The 17097-nt window shown below is 35.5% G+C and overlaps 1 protein-coding gene across 4 annotated transcripts in view; it reads right to left on the reverse strand.

The window, feature by feature from the left end:
* Window positions 1-17097, reverse strand: part of TXNDC16 (thioredoxin domain containing 16) — a 139267-nt gene that overhangs the window by 46614 nt on the left and 75556 nt on the right. For 3 of the 4 annotated variants that reach the window (XM_045450968.1, XM_045450967.1, XM_045450970.1), the window contains exons 10-14: window positions 13091-13257; window positions 12396-12456; window positions 7841-7964; window positions 5706-5849; window positions 5181-5240 (exon numbers count right to left, since the gene is read on the reverse strand). In XM_045450968.1, coding sequence (XP_045306924.1) covers window positions 5181-5240; window positions 5706-5849; window positions 7841-7964; window positions 12396-12456; window positions 13091-13257 — 556 coding nt within the window. The remainder of the gene's footprint in view (window positions 1-5180; window positions 5241-5705; window positions 5850-7840; window positions 7965-12395; window positions 12457-13090; window positions 13258-17097) is intronic. The other variant, XM_045450969.1, reaches the window with a different exon arrangement.

Consider the following 17097-nt stretch of genomic DNA (forward strand, 5'->3'; position numbering starts at 1 on the left):
CAGGTTCACTTACACATGGATTTTTTCCGATACAGTACAGTACTATAAATGTATTTTCTCTTACAATTTAACATTTTTTTCTCTAGCTTACTTTCTGAAAGAATACAGTATATAATACACATAATACACAAAATATATGTTAATTGAGTCTTTATGTTATCAGCAAGGCTTCCAGCCAACAGCAGGCTATTAGTAAAGTGTGGGGGAAGTCAAAATTTCATGAGGATTTTTGACAATGCGGGGGAGTTGGTATCCCTAATCGCCACCTTATTCAAGGGTCAACTGCCTCTCACATCTGTCCGTGTTTCATTACTGACTGTACTCCAGCCATCATTTCTCCTACATAATACAATAGGCTCTTACTTCGTCTCCCTGAACCTGATTATGTCTCTACCCTGAACCTAGAGATAGATACCTTTTCAAAACTCGAATCTGTTTTGGGATCAGCCAACTCCTACCAACCTTTGCCATTAGGTCTCTCTCATCCCTTCAGATCTCTGCATGTATGATCACTACAAGAGAGCCTTCTCAGACACGCTAATCTACATCAGTTTCCTATGCTCTTATGAACCATCTCCTGTCCTTGTCTCATTAATTACAAACTCATTTGTGCTGTTATATGACTAATGTCTGTCTCTACGAAGAGAGCTCCTTGAGAGTAGGGACAGTGTTGTTTTACTCAACACTGATTTTCACATCTAGAGGAGTCCTCCTACATGAAACACCTAAACAGTGTGTGAATAATGACATACAGGAGACTCATATAAGGCTTCAGGTACCCCATCCTATCTAAATACTTCATTTTCTGCCTAAAAAACATATAGTAGAATCACAAATACAGATTCTTACTTGTTCTGTAAATAATATATGTAAAGTTCTCCAAAATATGTAAATTGTTAGGCAGAATGAGATCAAAATCCAAATAAAACAAGAAACACACAACTCAACTACTGAGAGTAAAAAATACATTCTAATAAAAGGAAACCTTAATATTGTATCAAAGAAGGAAACTGTATCAATTTGGGATATTTCCTAATGTAGGGTATAACCTCACCATATAATTAAAGTTGTAAACTGAAATATTTTAATATTTTGTCACCAAAAAATTTTAAATATTAAAAATGTTTATCTTAAATAATTCTAGATTATACCACTCAGATGCAATAACTTATCACTTCAGATTTCCTGTTAGCTAACTGTTTGATAACTCATACAGGGTGCAGTCTGTCTTATTCACCACTATATTCCTGCTGCACAGCCCAATGTCTGTTACTTAGTACGTACCCAGTGAAAATTTGTAGAATGTACCCTGACATTTCTTCATGAACAAAATTTCATTTTTAACACTAAAGTATATTAAACCTGAATATTGTATGAACATATAAACAAAAATAAATCCTTATTCCTTCTGAAATTACATCTGCGAAATGACTTCTCTACAAAGTTCTTTCATCTGTTATTTTAATCATTTCGTCAACAAATATCTAGTGATACTTATTCATACAGAGTACTGTATTATACAATGCCACCCAAGTATGAAATATAGAACTATTACAAATGCAGTTTTTTCCCTTCAATAGGCATTCTCAACAGGTCTATCACTGCTAAAAAAGTTATTATTCCTTTGTCCCTGCAGCCCAAGTTGAAAAATTTGATGTTATCTTCAAAACTGAAAAATGAATAAAACGGGGAAAAAAAGTGATAAGGCTAACTTATATTAAAGTTATCAATTTAAAATTTTAATTTTTTTCCCTATAAAATGGTTTCAATATTTAGGGGCACCTGGGTGGCTCAGCTGGTTAAGCATCTGAGTCTTGGTTTCGGCCCAGGTGGTTCATGAGTACAAGCTCCGGGTTGGACTTAATGCTGTCAATGCAGAGCCTGCTTGTGATTCTCTCTCTCTCCTTCTCTCTCTGCCCCTCCCACACTGGCACATTCTCACTCTCTCTCAAAATAAATAAACTTCAAAAATTAAGTAAAATGGTTTCAATATTTAATCATGTTTCAACTAGAACAGTCTAATATTCTAAGATGCCTGCAGTATTACATCCTCCATACTTTATCAATTCAGGAATTTCAAACAGTGTTCCTAATTTAAATGAAAAAACAAAACAAAACAAAACAAAACAAAACAAAACAAAACAAAAACCAAACAGTTCTCTAAGCTAGAGGCTAGGTAAGTATAAATACTTGATATTTGCTGCCACCTTGTGACTGAGGATAAAATATCCTTCATCATCTTCGACTAAGATGAAAAGTGGCTTTTCCCCACAAAGTCAATGTGAAAGGTTATAGGACTAAATGCCCAAAGTATTAAAATATTCTCCTAATTTACAAAGTTATAGTATGGGCTTCAATGCAGACATAAAACACTATAGTTACCTATACATGTCTCTACATTAAGCCCCCTGAACTTCTGAAACACTCCATTTATCCAATATCTAATTACTAAAAGGACTGTTACAAAGAACGTACTAAATGAAAAAGGAAATCACGTCTTGGGTTGGTTATCCGCTTTTTATTCTACAAACACATACAACTCAGAGTCCTGGGACTGAGAGATCAGGTAGGCTCTTTATTTGATCATTAATAGAGAAGAAAGTAAAGGAATCTTTTTCCATTTTCATTTAGTATCTGACAAATGGGCTGGATGGAGGGATAATTCTATTATTCAGGGACATTATCTAATTATTACTTCAATATGGTTTATATTTCCCCCCTTTTATTTTCTCTCTTCTAATATTTTGCCAATGAGCCTGGAGAACCTAAAAGAAGAAACTTGAATCTTTCCATAGATTGTAACCATAAAGAAGAATCTGAAAGAGAGTAACAGGATTTGCTTTTTTAAAAAAAAGATTAGGAATCACAATATCTACAGACTTAATATCTTTACTTCAAATAATCAAAAGTTGGATCAAATGTGGTTAACAAATGAACTGAGGAGAAATTGTTCAAAAGTGATTTTTTAAATCTCTGATGTTTTTATTAATATAGAACATGTTATATTTAGGACTGACTTTCTGGAAGCAATTTCTTGAGTTTACAAAGGTCCCCAATATATAAATAAGTTGTACACTAGTATATATTTTCCACTAAACTCTACTATATTAGTTTATGCATTTATTCAACAATTATTAAAAACCAAATATTCTACAGTGTAAGGCAATATGTCAAGTCCAGTGAGCTAAGTATAAGGCATGCTACCTATCCATAAAGAACTTACTAAATAATGAAAGAGCCTGTAGGTTAGTGCCCAAAAAAACTAAATGTTAAATACATTCATATAACAGCTATGAGAATAAGCCTGTTTAACTAGAACAACTTCTATTTATTTACAAGAAAAACAGAAGGAAGAAATCATATTGCAGATATGAAGCATGATACATTCAATGATTACAAAACACTATCCTAATCCATCATCTCTTTTTTTTTTAATTTTTTAATGCTTATTTATTTATTTTTTTTTTATTTTAATTTTTTTTTCAACGTTTTTATTTATTTTTGGTACAGAGAGAGACAGAGCATGAACGGGGGAGGGGCGGAGAGAGAGGGAGACACAGAATCGGAAACAGGCTCCAGGCTCTGAGCCATCAGCCCAGAGCCCGACGCGGGGCTCGAACTCACGGACCGCGAGATCGTGACCTGGCTGAAGTCCGACGCTCAACCGACTGCGCCACCCAGGCGCCCCAAATGCTTATTTATTTTTGAGAGAGAGAGAGACAGAGACAGAGCACGAGCAGGGGAGGAGCAGAGAGAGAGGGAGACACAGAATCTGAAACAGGCTCCAGGCTCTGAGCTGTCAGCACAGAGCCTGATGCGGGGCTCGAACTTACAAACCGTGAGATCATTACCTGAGCCGAAGCCGGACGCTCAACCGACTGAGCCACCCAGGCACCCTCCATCATTATCTCTTTCTTACTAACAAAACTCCTTATGTGTTTGCTGGGATGACGGCACAAATATTTTGAGTTCAAGTCCATTCCTTGGATTCCATCATTATCTCTTTCTTACTAACAATATTCCTTATGTCTTTGCTGGGATGATGGCATAAATATATTGAGTTCAAGTCCATTCCTTGGATTCTTATTTGCCTACCACTGGATCAGGTTTCATAGAACAGTTAAATGATTGTGGCTATTAAGAAAGGTCCTGTGGGGCACCTGGGTGGCTCAATTAAGCATCTGATTCTTGATTTTGGCTCAGGTCACAATCTCACGATTTGTGAGATCGAGCCCTGCTTTGGGCACGGCATTAACAGAGTGGAGCCTGCTTGGGATTCTCTCTTTCCCTCTCTCTTTGCCATTCCCCTGTTCACACACACACACTCTCTCTCTCTCAAAATAAATGAATAAACAAAAAAGAAAAAAAGAAAAGAAATACCATATAGAGCTAGATTGTATAATGCTAAATCAGATAAGTCAGTCAGTGGAAAGAAAACTACCATCTGATTTCACTCATCTGTGGAGTTTAAGGAAGAAAACAGATGAACACAGGGGAAGGAAAGGAAAAGAAAAGGAGAGAGAGGGAAGCAAACCATGCAAGACTCTTGACTATGAGAGCAACTGGGGTTGATGAAGGGAGGTGGGCGGAGGATGGACTGGATGGATGGTGGGTATTTAGGAGGGCACTTGTGGTGAGCACTAAGTGTTGTATGTGGGTGATGGGTCACTAAATTCTACATCTGAAACCAATTTTGCTATATATGTTAACTAGAATTTAAATAAAAATTTGAAATAAAAAATTTCCTAGTTCATGAGGAGCTAACTGTATAGCTTTAAGAATACTGAGATCTTGGATCGCTGATTAGACTGTGAGACTGAGTCTTATGTGTCAAATTTTTAAGTGTATTCAGTATTTATTTAATAATATTTAATAGTAACTGATTCAGAGTAGGCACTCACTACATGAATCAATTCAGCCAAAAAGATTACTGGATTGACTGTGTGACCTCCAGTACTTAATACATAGGCTCTCTACTTTCTACTGAAGACAGTTCTATGAAGAGAGCCAAGATGAATGCTTCTGAGCATTTTTGAAACTCATGGTTCATTAATGTAATGTTAAAGACGCAAATATAATTACTTGAAATCTTATGTGGTTTTATTCATCTTTAGCATGATATGGTTTTACAAATAGCTACAGCTCAGAATCAAATAAGCATGCATACCACATTACAGTACCTTTCAATTTAATTGCCAAATCGATATAGGATTGCAGAAATGCCATGGATACTGCCTGCCCTACATTGAAACAAAAAATTCAACAGATATTGCAACATGCATATCTCCATCCATATCTATATATTGACAAACATATAGATTGATGGGGTTTCCCAAAATTGTTATTTCTTAATAAGAAATTCTAATATATAGTCCTCAGTATTATGCAAACATTCAAGGAGATTCCAAATGCAACTAATTTTCTGCACTCATACTGCAAGGAATATAGTTGAAGGGCTATTATTTGAAGATAAAAGCAATATATTTCCTATAGATCCATAAGAACTGTTACAATATTAAAATCATTAGCTGGAATCACAATAATTTATCTAAGTTAGTAAATTGTTCAATGTGCAGTCTACCTGGGAACTATGAAAGCTATTACATAGCTGTTACAACAGGCAATTTATAGAACGCAAAAATAAGATCCGCCAACTTTAAATGTTCTAATATGTAATATCGTCCCCTCTAAAGGTTCATACTCACAACCAGCGTAGAAAAGCACTATGCTATCAGAAGCCACTACTGTCTCATTAAATGTCTCTTCTGTTAGTTCCACTGTGAGTTCCAAAGGTAACTGTGTCTTCCTATGTCTGTAAACAGTTTCTGCCACTTCATCATCTTGAATATCTAAAATGTTCAAAAAGAAATTAATGTATATATAAATGCAAAAATTACATAAATATAAATTCCACTATAGGACAAGCACTGTGATGGACACTAGGGAAAATAGTAAAGAAAACAGATATAGTCCCTGACCACATGGAGTTTCCATTTACCAAAAAGTCAGACAATAAACTGATCACTGACTAAACATATAGTTATAAATTGTGTCAGTTTAAGGAAGGAAAATAGTACAATGAGAGATTGTAATAGGGAGATTTAGATTTGGAGATCCAAAGCCTTCCAGCTATAGAATTTAAAAAAATGTCTTAGGCATAAAGAATATTTTCAAAGCCTCTACGACATAAAAGAACTTAGCATATACTAGGTATTGAAGGAAGGCAAATTTGACCAAAACAAGATGGGATGAAAGAATAAATGGTATGAGAAAACTCTAGGGTAGGCAGTAGCTACATCATAAGAAGCCATACGAGCCAAGAATTTCCTAATCCTTTCCTAATCCTCATATATAAATGGGAATAAAACAAGGTTGGGGGGGACTATGTAGATGGACATGACTATGTACACTATTATGGGCCAATATGGATTATAGATGTAGAAAGTTAAGACACACATACACACACAAAAAACCCTACAACAAAACAAGACTCAAATGGCAAAGGTGTCAAAGGAACTAGGCTGAGGAGAGAAAGCAGGCAGAGAGTCAAAAGAAAGAGAAGGCCACACCACAGGGCAAACTAAGGCCAGACAGTCAGGAAGCAATATAGGGGAAGCAATAAGGAAAGCTTGAAACAAGCAACTCCCACTGAGGACAGGAATCTCATTAAGCTGACACAGGGGCGATTCCCTTGACTGGAGGGTAGACTGTATGAACCATGATAGGAATAAAGCTGGGAGCAAGAAACCAGAACACAGGCTCCATGTAATGACAATGCTATGGAGAACTCTGGCTTAAACCACAAGCAGTTCCAACCTCTGCATATTAGAAAAAAACTAGAACATAGCTCAATCCAAGAAACTGGTCACTGGTAACTGTTAAGGCTCAGAGCCCTTATTAAATTTATAATATAGATTTTGATCAAAATAATGAATGGACTTCATGAAAAGAATATGTAAATTGCTCCCTTCTTAGAGCTCATACTCGTATTATGTAAAACATTCAAGTATATACTAAATGAATACAAAAATGAACAAGACATAATCCCTACTTTAGAGATATTATAGACTAGTGGATAAGAGAGAAATATAAGTGAGCAATTACAGAATAGCATTAATCTTATGAAAGAAGTATCAGTAATAATAACGATCATAAATAATTTCAAGCCAGAATGTTTAAGTTCTAGACCAGGCTCCATCACGTGCCATTTGTGAGACCTTGGGTAGATCGCTTAACTCTGCTAAAACACCGATTCCACTACAAAATGAAGGAGACATCAGCTGAATGAATGACAGTCGAAGCAAATAATGTTTAGGGGAATAACCCTGAAACTACAAAATACTTCAAAAATATAAGCAATAAGAATAAAAAGAAATATAACATGTTAAAAGAAATTTTAAAATGTTATTGAAATTTACTTCCAAATTGTCAACAATCAGATTTATTTACAAGTACAACAATATTTATTCAGATTTCATTTTGTAATAGAAAAAATAAAAATAAAATACAATTTTGTGGCTCCTGGGTAATTTTTAAGCATGAAGTAGACCAGCAGAGCAGGAAGAACTGATTTTGAAGATAAAGGCACAGATGTGAAAAGCTAGAAGCCTGGCATGCAATAATGAAAGGTATCACACTAAACAAAATACAGCATCCTTACGTTTTCCACCAAATAAACTTGATAAAATGTAATGTGAAATGGATTTCATTAGGTTTTTTTCATAGGCTTGACTGTCAAAATATTCTATGAGAAAGTTAATTCATTGAAATGTCACTGACCTTATGGGTACTGAGCAGGAATGAGGGAAAGTGGGGGAAGGAGCATCACAAAACATATTACCCATATCTGGACTTTGCACGTCCTCATCTTCATCTTCTTGCATTTCTTCAATGTGTGTATTACCTTCCACACGGGATATTATTAATTCAGTATCATGTAACACCAAAAATTCCACTGGCGCTCCCTAGAAATACATGAATTTTTAAAAACATGACTAAAATATAAGAAAGCATTTTAATAAAAATGTTTTACTTGTTTGATATTAAAATGAAACTAAATCTTTGAACTTCAGTTTTAAAATTAAATACAAGGGGCACCTGGGTGGCTCAGTCAGTTAAGCATCCAACTTCAGCTCAGGTCATGATCATGCGGTCCGTGAGTTTGAGCTTCGTGTCAGGCTCTGTGCTGACAGCTCAGATCCTGGAGCCTGCTTTGGATTCTGTGTCTCCCTCTCTCTCTGCCCCTCCCCCACTCACACTCTGTCTCTCAAAAATGAATGTTAAAAAAAAAATTTTTAATAATATTAAATACAACAAAAAAGGAAATTCCACAATCCCTATAGAAAGTATCCAAAGCATACTTTATATAAAGATAGTGTGCACTACTGAAAAAACAAAAATGGGAAAACAGAACTGAAAGTCTCACTTGCTTCTTGTCACAACTACATTATTCAACTGAAGTCTGAAACATTTCACACATAATGGTATGTCCCACCTCAATATAAAAGGGATATGTGCAATTTTATTGCAAACAGGACCAATCAAAATTATTCTGATACTCCACAGAAATATTCAAAATAATATCTCATCCTAAAACAATTCCAGTAAAATATTCAATTGCCTGTTTAGCTAAAAATGTAAAACTAATATCTGCCCCCAGATATTTTAAGAATATTTTAAGACTAGACTATCTAGTCCATTGAGATTAGTCCATTACAATTTCTTTCACTAATACCCAATGATCACATTTTAAAACCATGAAATTTTAGGCCACTAGATTATTTCAGTAAATAATCCCTGATTATAACCATACATTTGAATAAAGCTATAAAATAACTCTACGTGTACGTGTTCTCTGATAGCACATATCTTCATCTTTTTAATATTACATTCAAAGCAAGCAATTTTTCACTTCTACAGAAATATAACGGAGTTAAAAGTTTGAGCAACCAAAGTCAAACTAAATTTGTTTGAAATACACATAGATATTGTTGTAGGATATTTTTGTATTCAAATGCAACATTCACACAGGAAAGAACACAAACTTTAAGTATATAGTTTGACGAATTTTTACAAAGTTGATACACTTCTATAATGTCCATGCAGCTGAAGTTACAGAACATTATTACCAGCACAGAGGCCACCTTCTTGCCTCTCCCTGTTATTACCCTCCCCCAAAGGTAATCACTAGTCTTTCATCACCATGTACAATTTTGCCAGTTTTTCAATTTGTTTAATGGAACTATATACAGTTTGTACTTTTTTGTGACCACTTGTTTTGCTCAACACTATTTGTGAGGTTTACATTTAAAAGCAGTTTATTGTTTTTCAATGATGTAATCATTACATGAATATAATAGTATATATGTATGTATGTATGTATCTAATGCATGCGTTTATCCATTATATTGCTCATGGACTTGTGTTATTTACAGCTTGGGACTATTATAAATACTAACTGCTATGAACATTACTGTAGCTGTCTTTTGGTGCACATGTATACGCATTTGTACTTAGGAATGGAATTGCTGGTTCGCATGCTATATGTAGCTGCAGCTCTAGGAAGCACTGCCAGATACTTTTCCAATTTTTGTTGTACCAATTTTCACTCCTACCAGTATACACAAGTTCTTGTAACTCTACCTTCCTAAGAATCACTTGGTATTGTTACTTTTAAAATGTTTAGCCCATTCTGGTGGGTGAGTATTGGTATCTCTTGTTGTTTTATTTGCATTTCTACTTACAGTTTATTTGCTAATTGGATAGGGGAAATGCATCTTAGGATGGAGAGAATGAATCGTCTCCACCTTAATTCAGTATTCAAATGTGGCATCATTAAGTGAGAAAACCAGACCTCATCCACTTTAAGATAAGATAAAATACAAATAAACCAACATCTTGTCCAAAATGCTTAATGAAGCTAGGCAATCTAACTTCCTGTTTTTAGACAACATAAGGGAACAGAGGAACAAGGTAGATAACAGCAAAAGGAAATGGACAAATCCAGAATGAGGAAAAACTGGCCCCATTTATCTAAAATGTTAGTTGTTGAATCTAGGTAGTAGGTATTTGATCGTTCACTCTATTGTCCTACCTCTTGGTTTGATTTTATAAAAAATGCCAAAGAAAGGAATGAAAAAACTTAGATTTTAAGATTTTAAATTTTAAAAATTTAGATACTAAGAAAGATTCTAGGCATTAATACTATCCTCATAAAACTATGCTAATACACAAAGAACTCTTCTCAAAGCTTCTGAACGTGTGTCCTCCCAGCCTAGAACATTCTTTCCCCATATATCCACAGGCATATTCCTTTGCTTTATGGTTACTAATCAGTGAGGTCTTCCAAGTCTACTCTCTCACCTTACCTTGACTTTTTTTTCCATTGTCCTTAACACCATCTGACATTCTACCTATACTGGTTTTGTATTTGCCTCCTGCCACTAGTATATTAGCTCCATGAGGGCAAAAATTTGCTTTTGTTCACTGCTATATCCTCAGAGCCTAGGACTATGCATGAAACAAAGCAGGTATACAATAAATACTTATGGAATGATTGAATGGATGAATAGTGTTTATTGAGCACTTACTAATGTATTGGCCCTGTGCCAATTTAGCACTTTATATATATTTTTTAATATACTGACCCAACTACTCTTTAAATAGATATTGTTATTAACCTTACTTTACAAAGAAGAAGAAAAAAAAAAAAAAGAGAGAGAGACACACACATAGAAATCAAGTAATTTGCCCAGAGTTACAAAGCAGGATTTGAACTAGGCAGTAAGATTCTAGAGCATAAACTCTTAATACTATATTGCTAATCACTGCCATAGGGAAAAAAAAAAATTGGAAGAACTAATGCAATACTAACAGATATGTTTTATACCTTACTATATATTACAAGGCTTGTAGTGTAGTAATATGAGTATACAATACTATCTCTGCAACCACTTCTATACTTTAAGGACCCTCAAAACCTTTACCTGGAAAGAGAGAAAGAAAGAATGATTATACAATCCCAGGATGAATATTACTGCCCTGAGGAGAAGGTTAAAAAAAAAAAAAATTGCACTGAACTCAATAAAGAGACTCATAGAAAAGACTATTCTATCCTTTACAGAAAACATCTTTGCAGAGATAGCTATCTTATAACCTATCTTACCTCATACTATACAAAATTTTTTATTTTAACAATTTAAGAAATCAAAACTGGGAAACGAGCAGGAGCTTTAACTTTTCCATAAAACCTACTTCCAAATAATAAATATTACAATTTCTCATTTAAGGATCTTGATCAACTAGGAAAAAAATAGCTTCAGAAAGTATGCTTTCTACGACCTGGCTAAAAAGCAGAGCATACTAGCCACATACTACACACATTTGAACAATACTACAGTTTTTAAAATATTTTCATATTTTGTCTCATAAATTCCTAATAAGTTAGATGGGAAGGTTTTATGAATATTTCACAAATGAGAAAATTGAGCTTGGAGAAGTTAATTCATTTTTCTGGTCTCAGAACGAGAAGGAACACAACTCAAGTCTTCTGACTCAACCTAGTATTCATGCCATAGACTTAGGCAAGAGAATTTACGTTTAATCTGTCTGGCAGTTCATAAACATATCAATCAATCTTTAGCATATTTATATGATATTTTGAAATGTTCAGAATTAAAGAGTTCTTAAGAAAAATTTAAGAAAATTATAAGAAAAAAGGGACAATAGCAGAAATTTACAAAGGAAATACAAATGGGAAATAAGCCTTTAAAAATGTTCAAACTCACTAGTAATCAAAGGCATGCAAATTAAAACAAGAGCTTTGTCTATAGAGAAGATTTTTTTTAAGATGGTAGTGCTCAGTAGGGGCAAAGATTTATGAGGAACAAGAAATTCTAAACCCTGCTGGTTTCTGGAGGGCAATCTGACAATGTATTCTATAAACATCCTTAAAAATTCCCATTTCCTTTGCCAAATTTCACCTCCAAAAATTTAGCCAAAGGAAACAATCAGTGATGTTCAAGACAGTGTACAAAGGCAGGCATCATAGCACAACAGCAAGTAATTAAATATGATTTTATGTGAAAAGTAGGTTATAGAGCATGACCCTAATTTCCTTAAAAATATATATATTTTTTAAGAAAATGAGGATATATATATATATACATATATATATATATAGGTATATATACCTAGTATATATACCTAGTATATATAGATATGGAAATAGACTAAGAAATGAGGGAAAATAAATAACACCAAAACATTAATAGCAATAATCTTTGAATAGTGGCAATTTACAGAATTTCTTCTATAATAAGCATATACTTCTGATCACATGTATTAACTTTCTTTTAATAAACAAACATTGTAGACCAATATATAAAATGACTAACCTCTTCTGCTCTTCTGAAGCCCACATTAGCATGTTGAGGAATGTCCACTTCCAAAGAGTCCCTTTTTCAAAACGGAAATAAATGTTTTATATTCCTAATCTGAAGAATCACAGTCATCAGGATGTCAATATGAAAGAGAACTATATGTTCTTATACTGAACACAATTTATGAAAAAAGATTACAATTTAGTGACTCTCAGAAAGTGCAGACGGGGCGCCTGGGTGGCGCAGTCGGTTAAGCGTCCGACTTCAGCCAGGTCACGATCTCGCGGTCCGTGAGTTCGAGCCCTGCATCGGGCTCTGGGCTGATGGCTCAGAGCCTGGAGCCTGTTTCCGATTCTGTGTCTCCCTCTCTCTCTGCCCCTCCCCCGTTCATGCTCTGTCTCTCTCTGTCCCAAAAATAAACGTTGAAAAAAAAAAAAAAAATTAAAAAAAAAAAAGAAAGTGCAGACATAAAGACAGACCAGATTTGCTAGTCTCCATCTTGATCTAGAACTTCATGTTAGCAAAGTTTAAAGGTCTAAATTTTAATCAAGCTACTAATTAATGCACAGAATTTAGCTCAGCGACTGGTTCTACCTATATGACAATTTACTAGAGATTTGAGTTTATTGACAAGTGAATATACTGCCATATTTAAAAAACAGAAAAACAGTGTTTTGCTAAATACAGTGACTATACAATGTTTAAGATACCTTAACAAGAGTAGAACTCCCGCTTTCCCCAGAAGACGCCAAGCAACCCATTCTGCAGTTCTTCTGTCAGCTTCATGTGTCGCTTGCTGACTAACGATAAAAACCAGTGGTAATCCTAGTTGCAGATGAACGGTTGAAACCTGTTGAGGGTCTTCAGCAACTTCAGTCTTCATTTAAAAAGAGAACAAAATGTCTTCACTGTGAGGAAATACGGTTCCAACATTTGGATGTAAACTCTATTTCTTATTAATAAAGTCACGAGTAAGAAAACCAAGTCTGTGAAATAAATCCAACATTAACAGAAATCATCTCAGCATTTCCTGAGGTTAAGCTTCCCAATGTACCTATATAGTTCAAGCATTATAAAACTAACATATTTACAAAGAGTTAAACGTGAAATTACAATGACAAGGAATAAGCATATTATAAAGAAATAAACAAAAAACAATAAATAAAACAGTGTGGTACTGATAAATGAAGAGATATTTCAAATGAAATAGAATAACTAAGGAATAAGTCCTTTCACATAAGAATTAAACGTAATAAATGACACAGAACCATGAGGAACATCTGAGTTTGGACAACAGCTTGAACATATACATCTAATTTTACTCCCTCAAGAAATCCCAGGAAAACTACAGCAGGGAGATTTTTTTTAAAAGAGATAAACATACATAAGTGAAGAAAGGAAAAGAGAAAAGGCAAAAAATTTTTGGAAGCTAAAGAACAGAATAATAATGGACTTAGAGTCTAACAAAGCAAACCCATAAGCCATGAGAGAAAGCTAAGAAACAATTCAATTTTAACTGCAGAATCCTACAATTGCTCAAGATCGGTCAGTGCCTGGTATCTCTGGTACTGGGAGAGAAATACTGGAGGGGGAAGTGGCAAAAAGGCTAAAAAATAAGGAGGAATGGGTAAAAGCTTTGGAGAGAAGTTAGATCCAGAGATTCCTCTCCCTGACTCTAAGAGCTTAGGCAACTGTCCCTCCCTCACACCAGAAGAAATCTGGGGGGGGACTTCAGGAAAGCTGAAAGTGTGAATACCACGCCAGAAGAGAGGGGAGTAAGGAACCAAATGCTGAGGCACTCCTAGCTCCCTACCCACTCAGTTCCCAGAATATAGTGGCCAGACTTCTGTCCTCCCAGCAGAAGACTGGAAGATCCTTTTCCAAGAATTGTGAATAACCCCAAGAAAAAATCTGAGTATACTGACATTAGGGTTCATCAAAAAGAAACACCCTATGGAGCTCAGAGTTAACGAGTCTCATCTACATTCTCAGAACTTCCAATCAGCTTTTTAGTTTCATATTCTAACTCACAAACAGATATCCAAGAAGTAACAAACATCTGAGGAAAGCCTCTAACATAAAAGAGACCAGAACAAACAGAAAAATAGAGAACATGGAAAAAATACAGACTATTCAGGAGGAAGGTTCAGAAAACTACTTCTCATAAGCTCAAGGTGATGGGAACATATTGCATCCATAAAGAAATAAAAAATAAAGTTTAATAAATCTGCCAGAAAGTACAGCAAAAAATGAAAAATGGGAGAGAAAATGTAATAAAGGTGAAGGACTGGTTCAAGAGGTCCAATGTCCAACTAAGAGTCCCAGAGAGAGAGAAGGAAGAAAATAAAAGGGGAGAAATCATCACTGAAATAAACACAAAAGTTTCCTATGACTGAAGGAACATAAACTGCCAGACTGAAAGAGCCCACTGAGTAACCAAAGAGTGGATAAAAGCACATATACAGGAAGATGTATTCTTGCAAGGTTTGCAATTATTGAGGATTTTTTTTAATCCTAAAAGTTTCTAAAGAGAAACTTTTTTCTCTTTAGAGAAACAGTATTTACTGATGGTAGGCGGAATCCTAAAATGGCCCCCAAGATTCCCAGCATACAAATCTTGTATAATCCCAATTCCTAGGATAGCCATTCCCTTAATTAGGTTACATTATAGAAGACTGTCATAGCACAATGCAGCCAGAGCCCTGCTGGCTCTGAAGGAGGAAGCAGCAATTTTTTGAGAAGACCATGTGGTGAGGACCTGAGAATAGCCTATAGGAGCTGAGAGCAACACCAGCCAACAAGCAGCAGGAAAGTGGAGACATCTTACAACCACATGCAACTGAATTATACCAAAGCTCGAATGGGTAGAACAGCATGAAGGAATAGAAAGACCTGTTTTCTTCTTTGTGTATTTGGAGAACAATAAGTAATTTAGCATTATAAAGTGAAAAGGAGGAACAAGCAATAAGGATGGAGATCTAGCAAGGGCCCAAATTATTAAAAACCATTATATCCTCCAAAGAAAGTAGGGCTTTCTTCTGTAAGTAAACTGAAATCATTTATAAACTGTAAGATGGGTGCCTGTGTTGGTCAGTCAGTTAAGCGTCCAACTCTTGATTTTGGGGCCTAGGTCATGATCTCGCAGTCATGAGATCGAGCCCCACTTCAGGCTCTGTGTTGAGCATGGAGCCTGCTTAACAGTCTCTCTCTCCCTCTGCCCCCTCCCCTGCTCACACATGCATGTGCACACACACACTCTCTCTCAAAAAAAAAATATTATAAAAAAATAAACTTGTAAGAAATATTGTAACGTGTTTAAAAATATTACTCTGACAGCAATAGTGAGTATAAACTCAACATGAGTAAAAAAAAAAAAAGGGAGGACTAGAGACTAGATCAGTTACTATTACTAAAATAGGACATGAGAGTTGGTGAAAACTTCAATTAAGGCATTAGCTGTTAGAATGAATTCAAAAGATATCTAGGATGTAAAATTATAGAGGTGGGGAGATGCAGAAAATGAGAATGATTTCCCAGGTTTCTGTTACTAATGACTAGACAGTAAATTAACAAAGATAATGGAGAAAGAACAGATGGTGGAGAAGGACAACACATTGATGTTGGACATATTGAGCTTAAGGAGAGATACAGCTAATTAGTAGTTAGATATACAAGAGATACAGTGTAATTAGTAGTTAGATATATGGGTCAGAAAGTCCAAAGAAAAATTTGACCTAAAAGTTCTGATTATCAAATCAGTGTAGTTAATGCTATAGAAACAGATAAGATCACTTGGAGGGTATATTCTGAGCATCTATCACTGTGTATATAGAAAAGTACTCTAAAACCTAATGGCTTCAAATAACAAGAATCACTTATTTTGTTCATATATTTGCAAGCTCATCTCTGCTCCATATGGCATTAGCAGGGCGCCTGGACTGGATGCTGGAGGTCGGCTTTAAAGATGGATCATTCATTGGCTAGCAAGCTGATGCTGACTATAGGAGCTCAGCCATCGCTGTGCACTAGGGGCCTCAATTCCTCTTCACTAGAATTTCTCCTCAGATTTAATCTCACAGCATGGTACCTGGGTTTCAAGAATGAGTAACCAAAAAGAACAAAGGAGAAGCACAAGGCATTTTGTGACATATAGACTCAGGAGTTACACATCATCACTTCAGCCCCATTCCACTGGTGAAGGCAGTCACAGAGGCCCAACCAGTGTCAAGGAGAAGGGCACAGACTCCACTGGATAGGCACAGTGATAAGGTTAGCTTATGGATAAGGAGATGCTTATGGAATGGGAGATATTGTTATTTCCATCTTTGGAATATACAATCAAAGTCCGATGGGATAGGGCTTTGGAGGTCTTGGAGAGAGGAACCAGTGTATTTTGCAAGTAGGAGAGATGTGAATTGTTATGGTCAGTAGTCTACCCTCTGGCTATAACAATTCACACCTCCCCCCACCCATATGCAAAACACACTTATCTCAAAGATTCTCAGGCTTCATCCCATCAGACTTTTGAGGATCAATGCAAAGTCTAAGATCTCATCCTCTACATTCAGGTCCAGGTGTTGACGAAGTTCCTCTAGTGTGGTCCCAAGGATAGAGGACCTTCAGAACTGTTCTCAATCTGAAGACCTATGAACTAAAGAGATAAATTATTTGTCCCTAATACATACTCAACAATGACTGAGCAGGCACGGGATGAGGG

Source organism: Leopardus geoffroyi, chromosome B3, assembly GCF_018350155.1.
Source record: "Leopardus geoffroyi isolate Oge1 chromosome B3, O.geoffroyi_Oge1_pat1.0, whole genome shotgun sequence".
NCBI lineage: Eukaryota > Metazoa > Chordata > Mammalia > Carnivora > Felidae > Leopardus > Leopardus geoffroyi.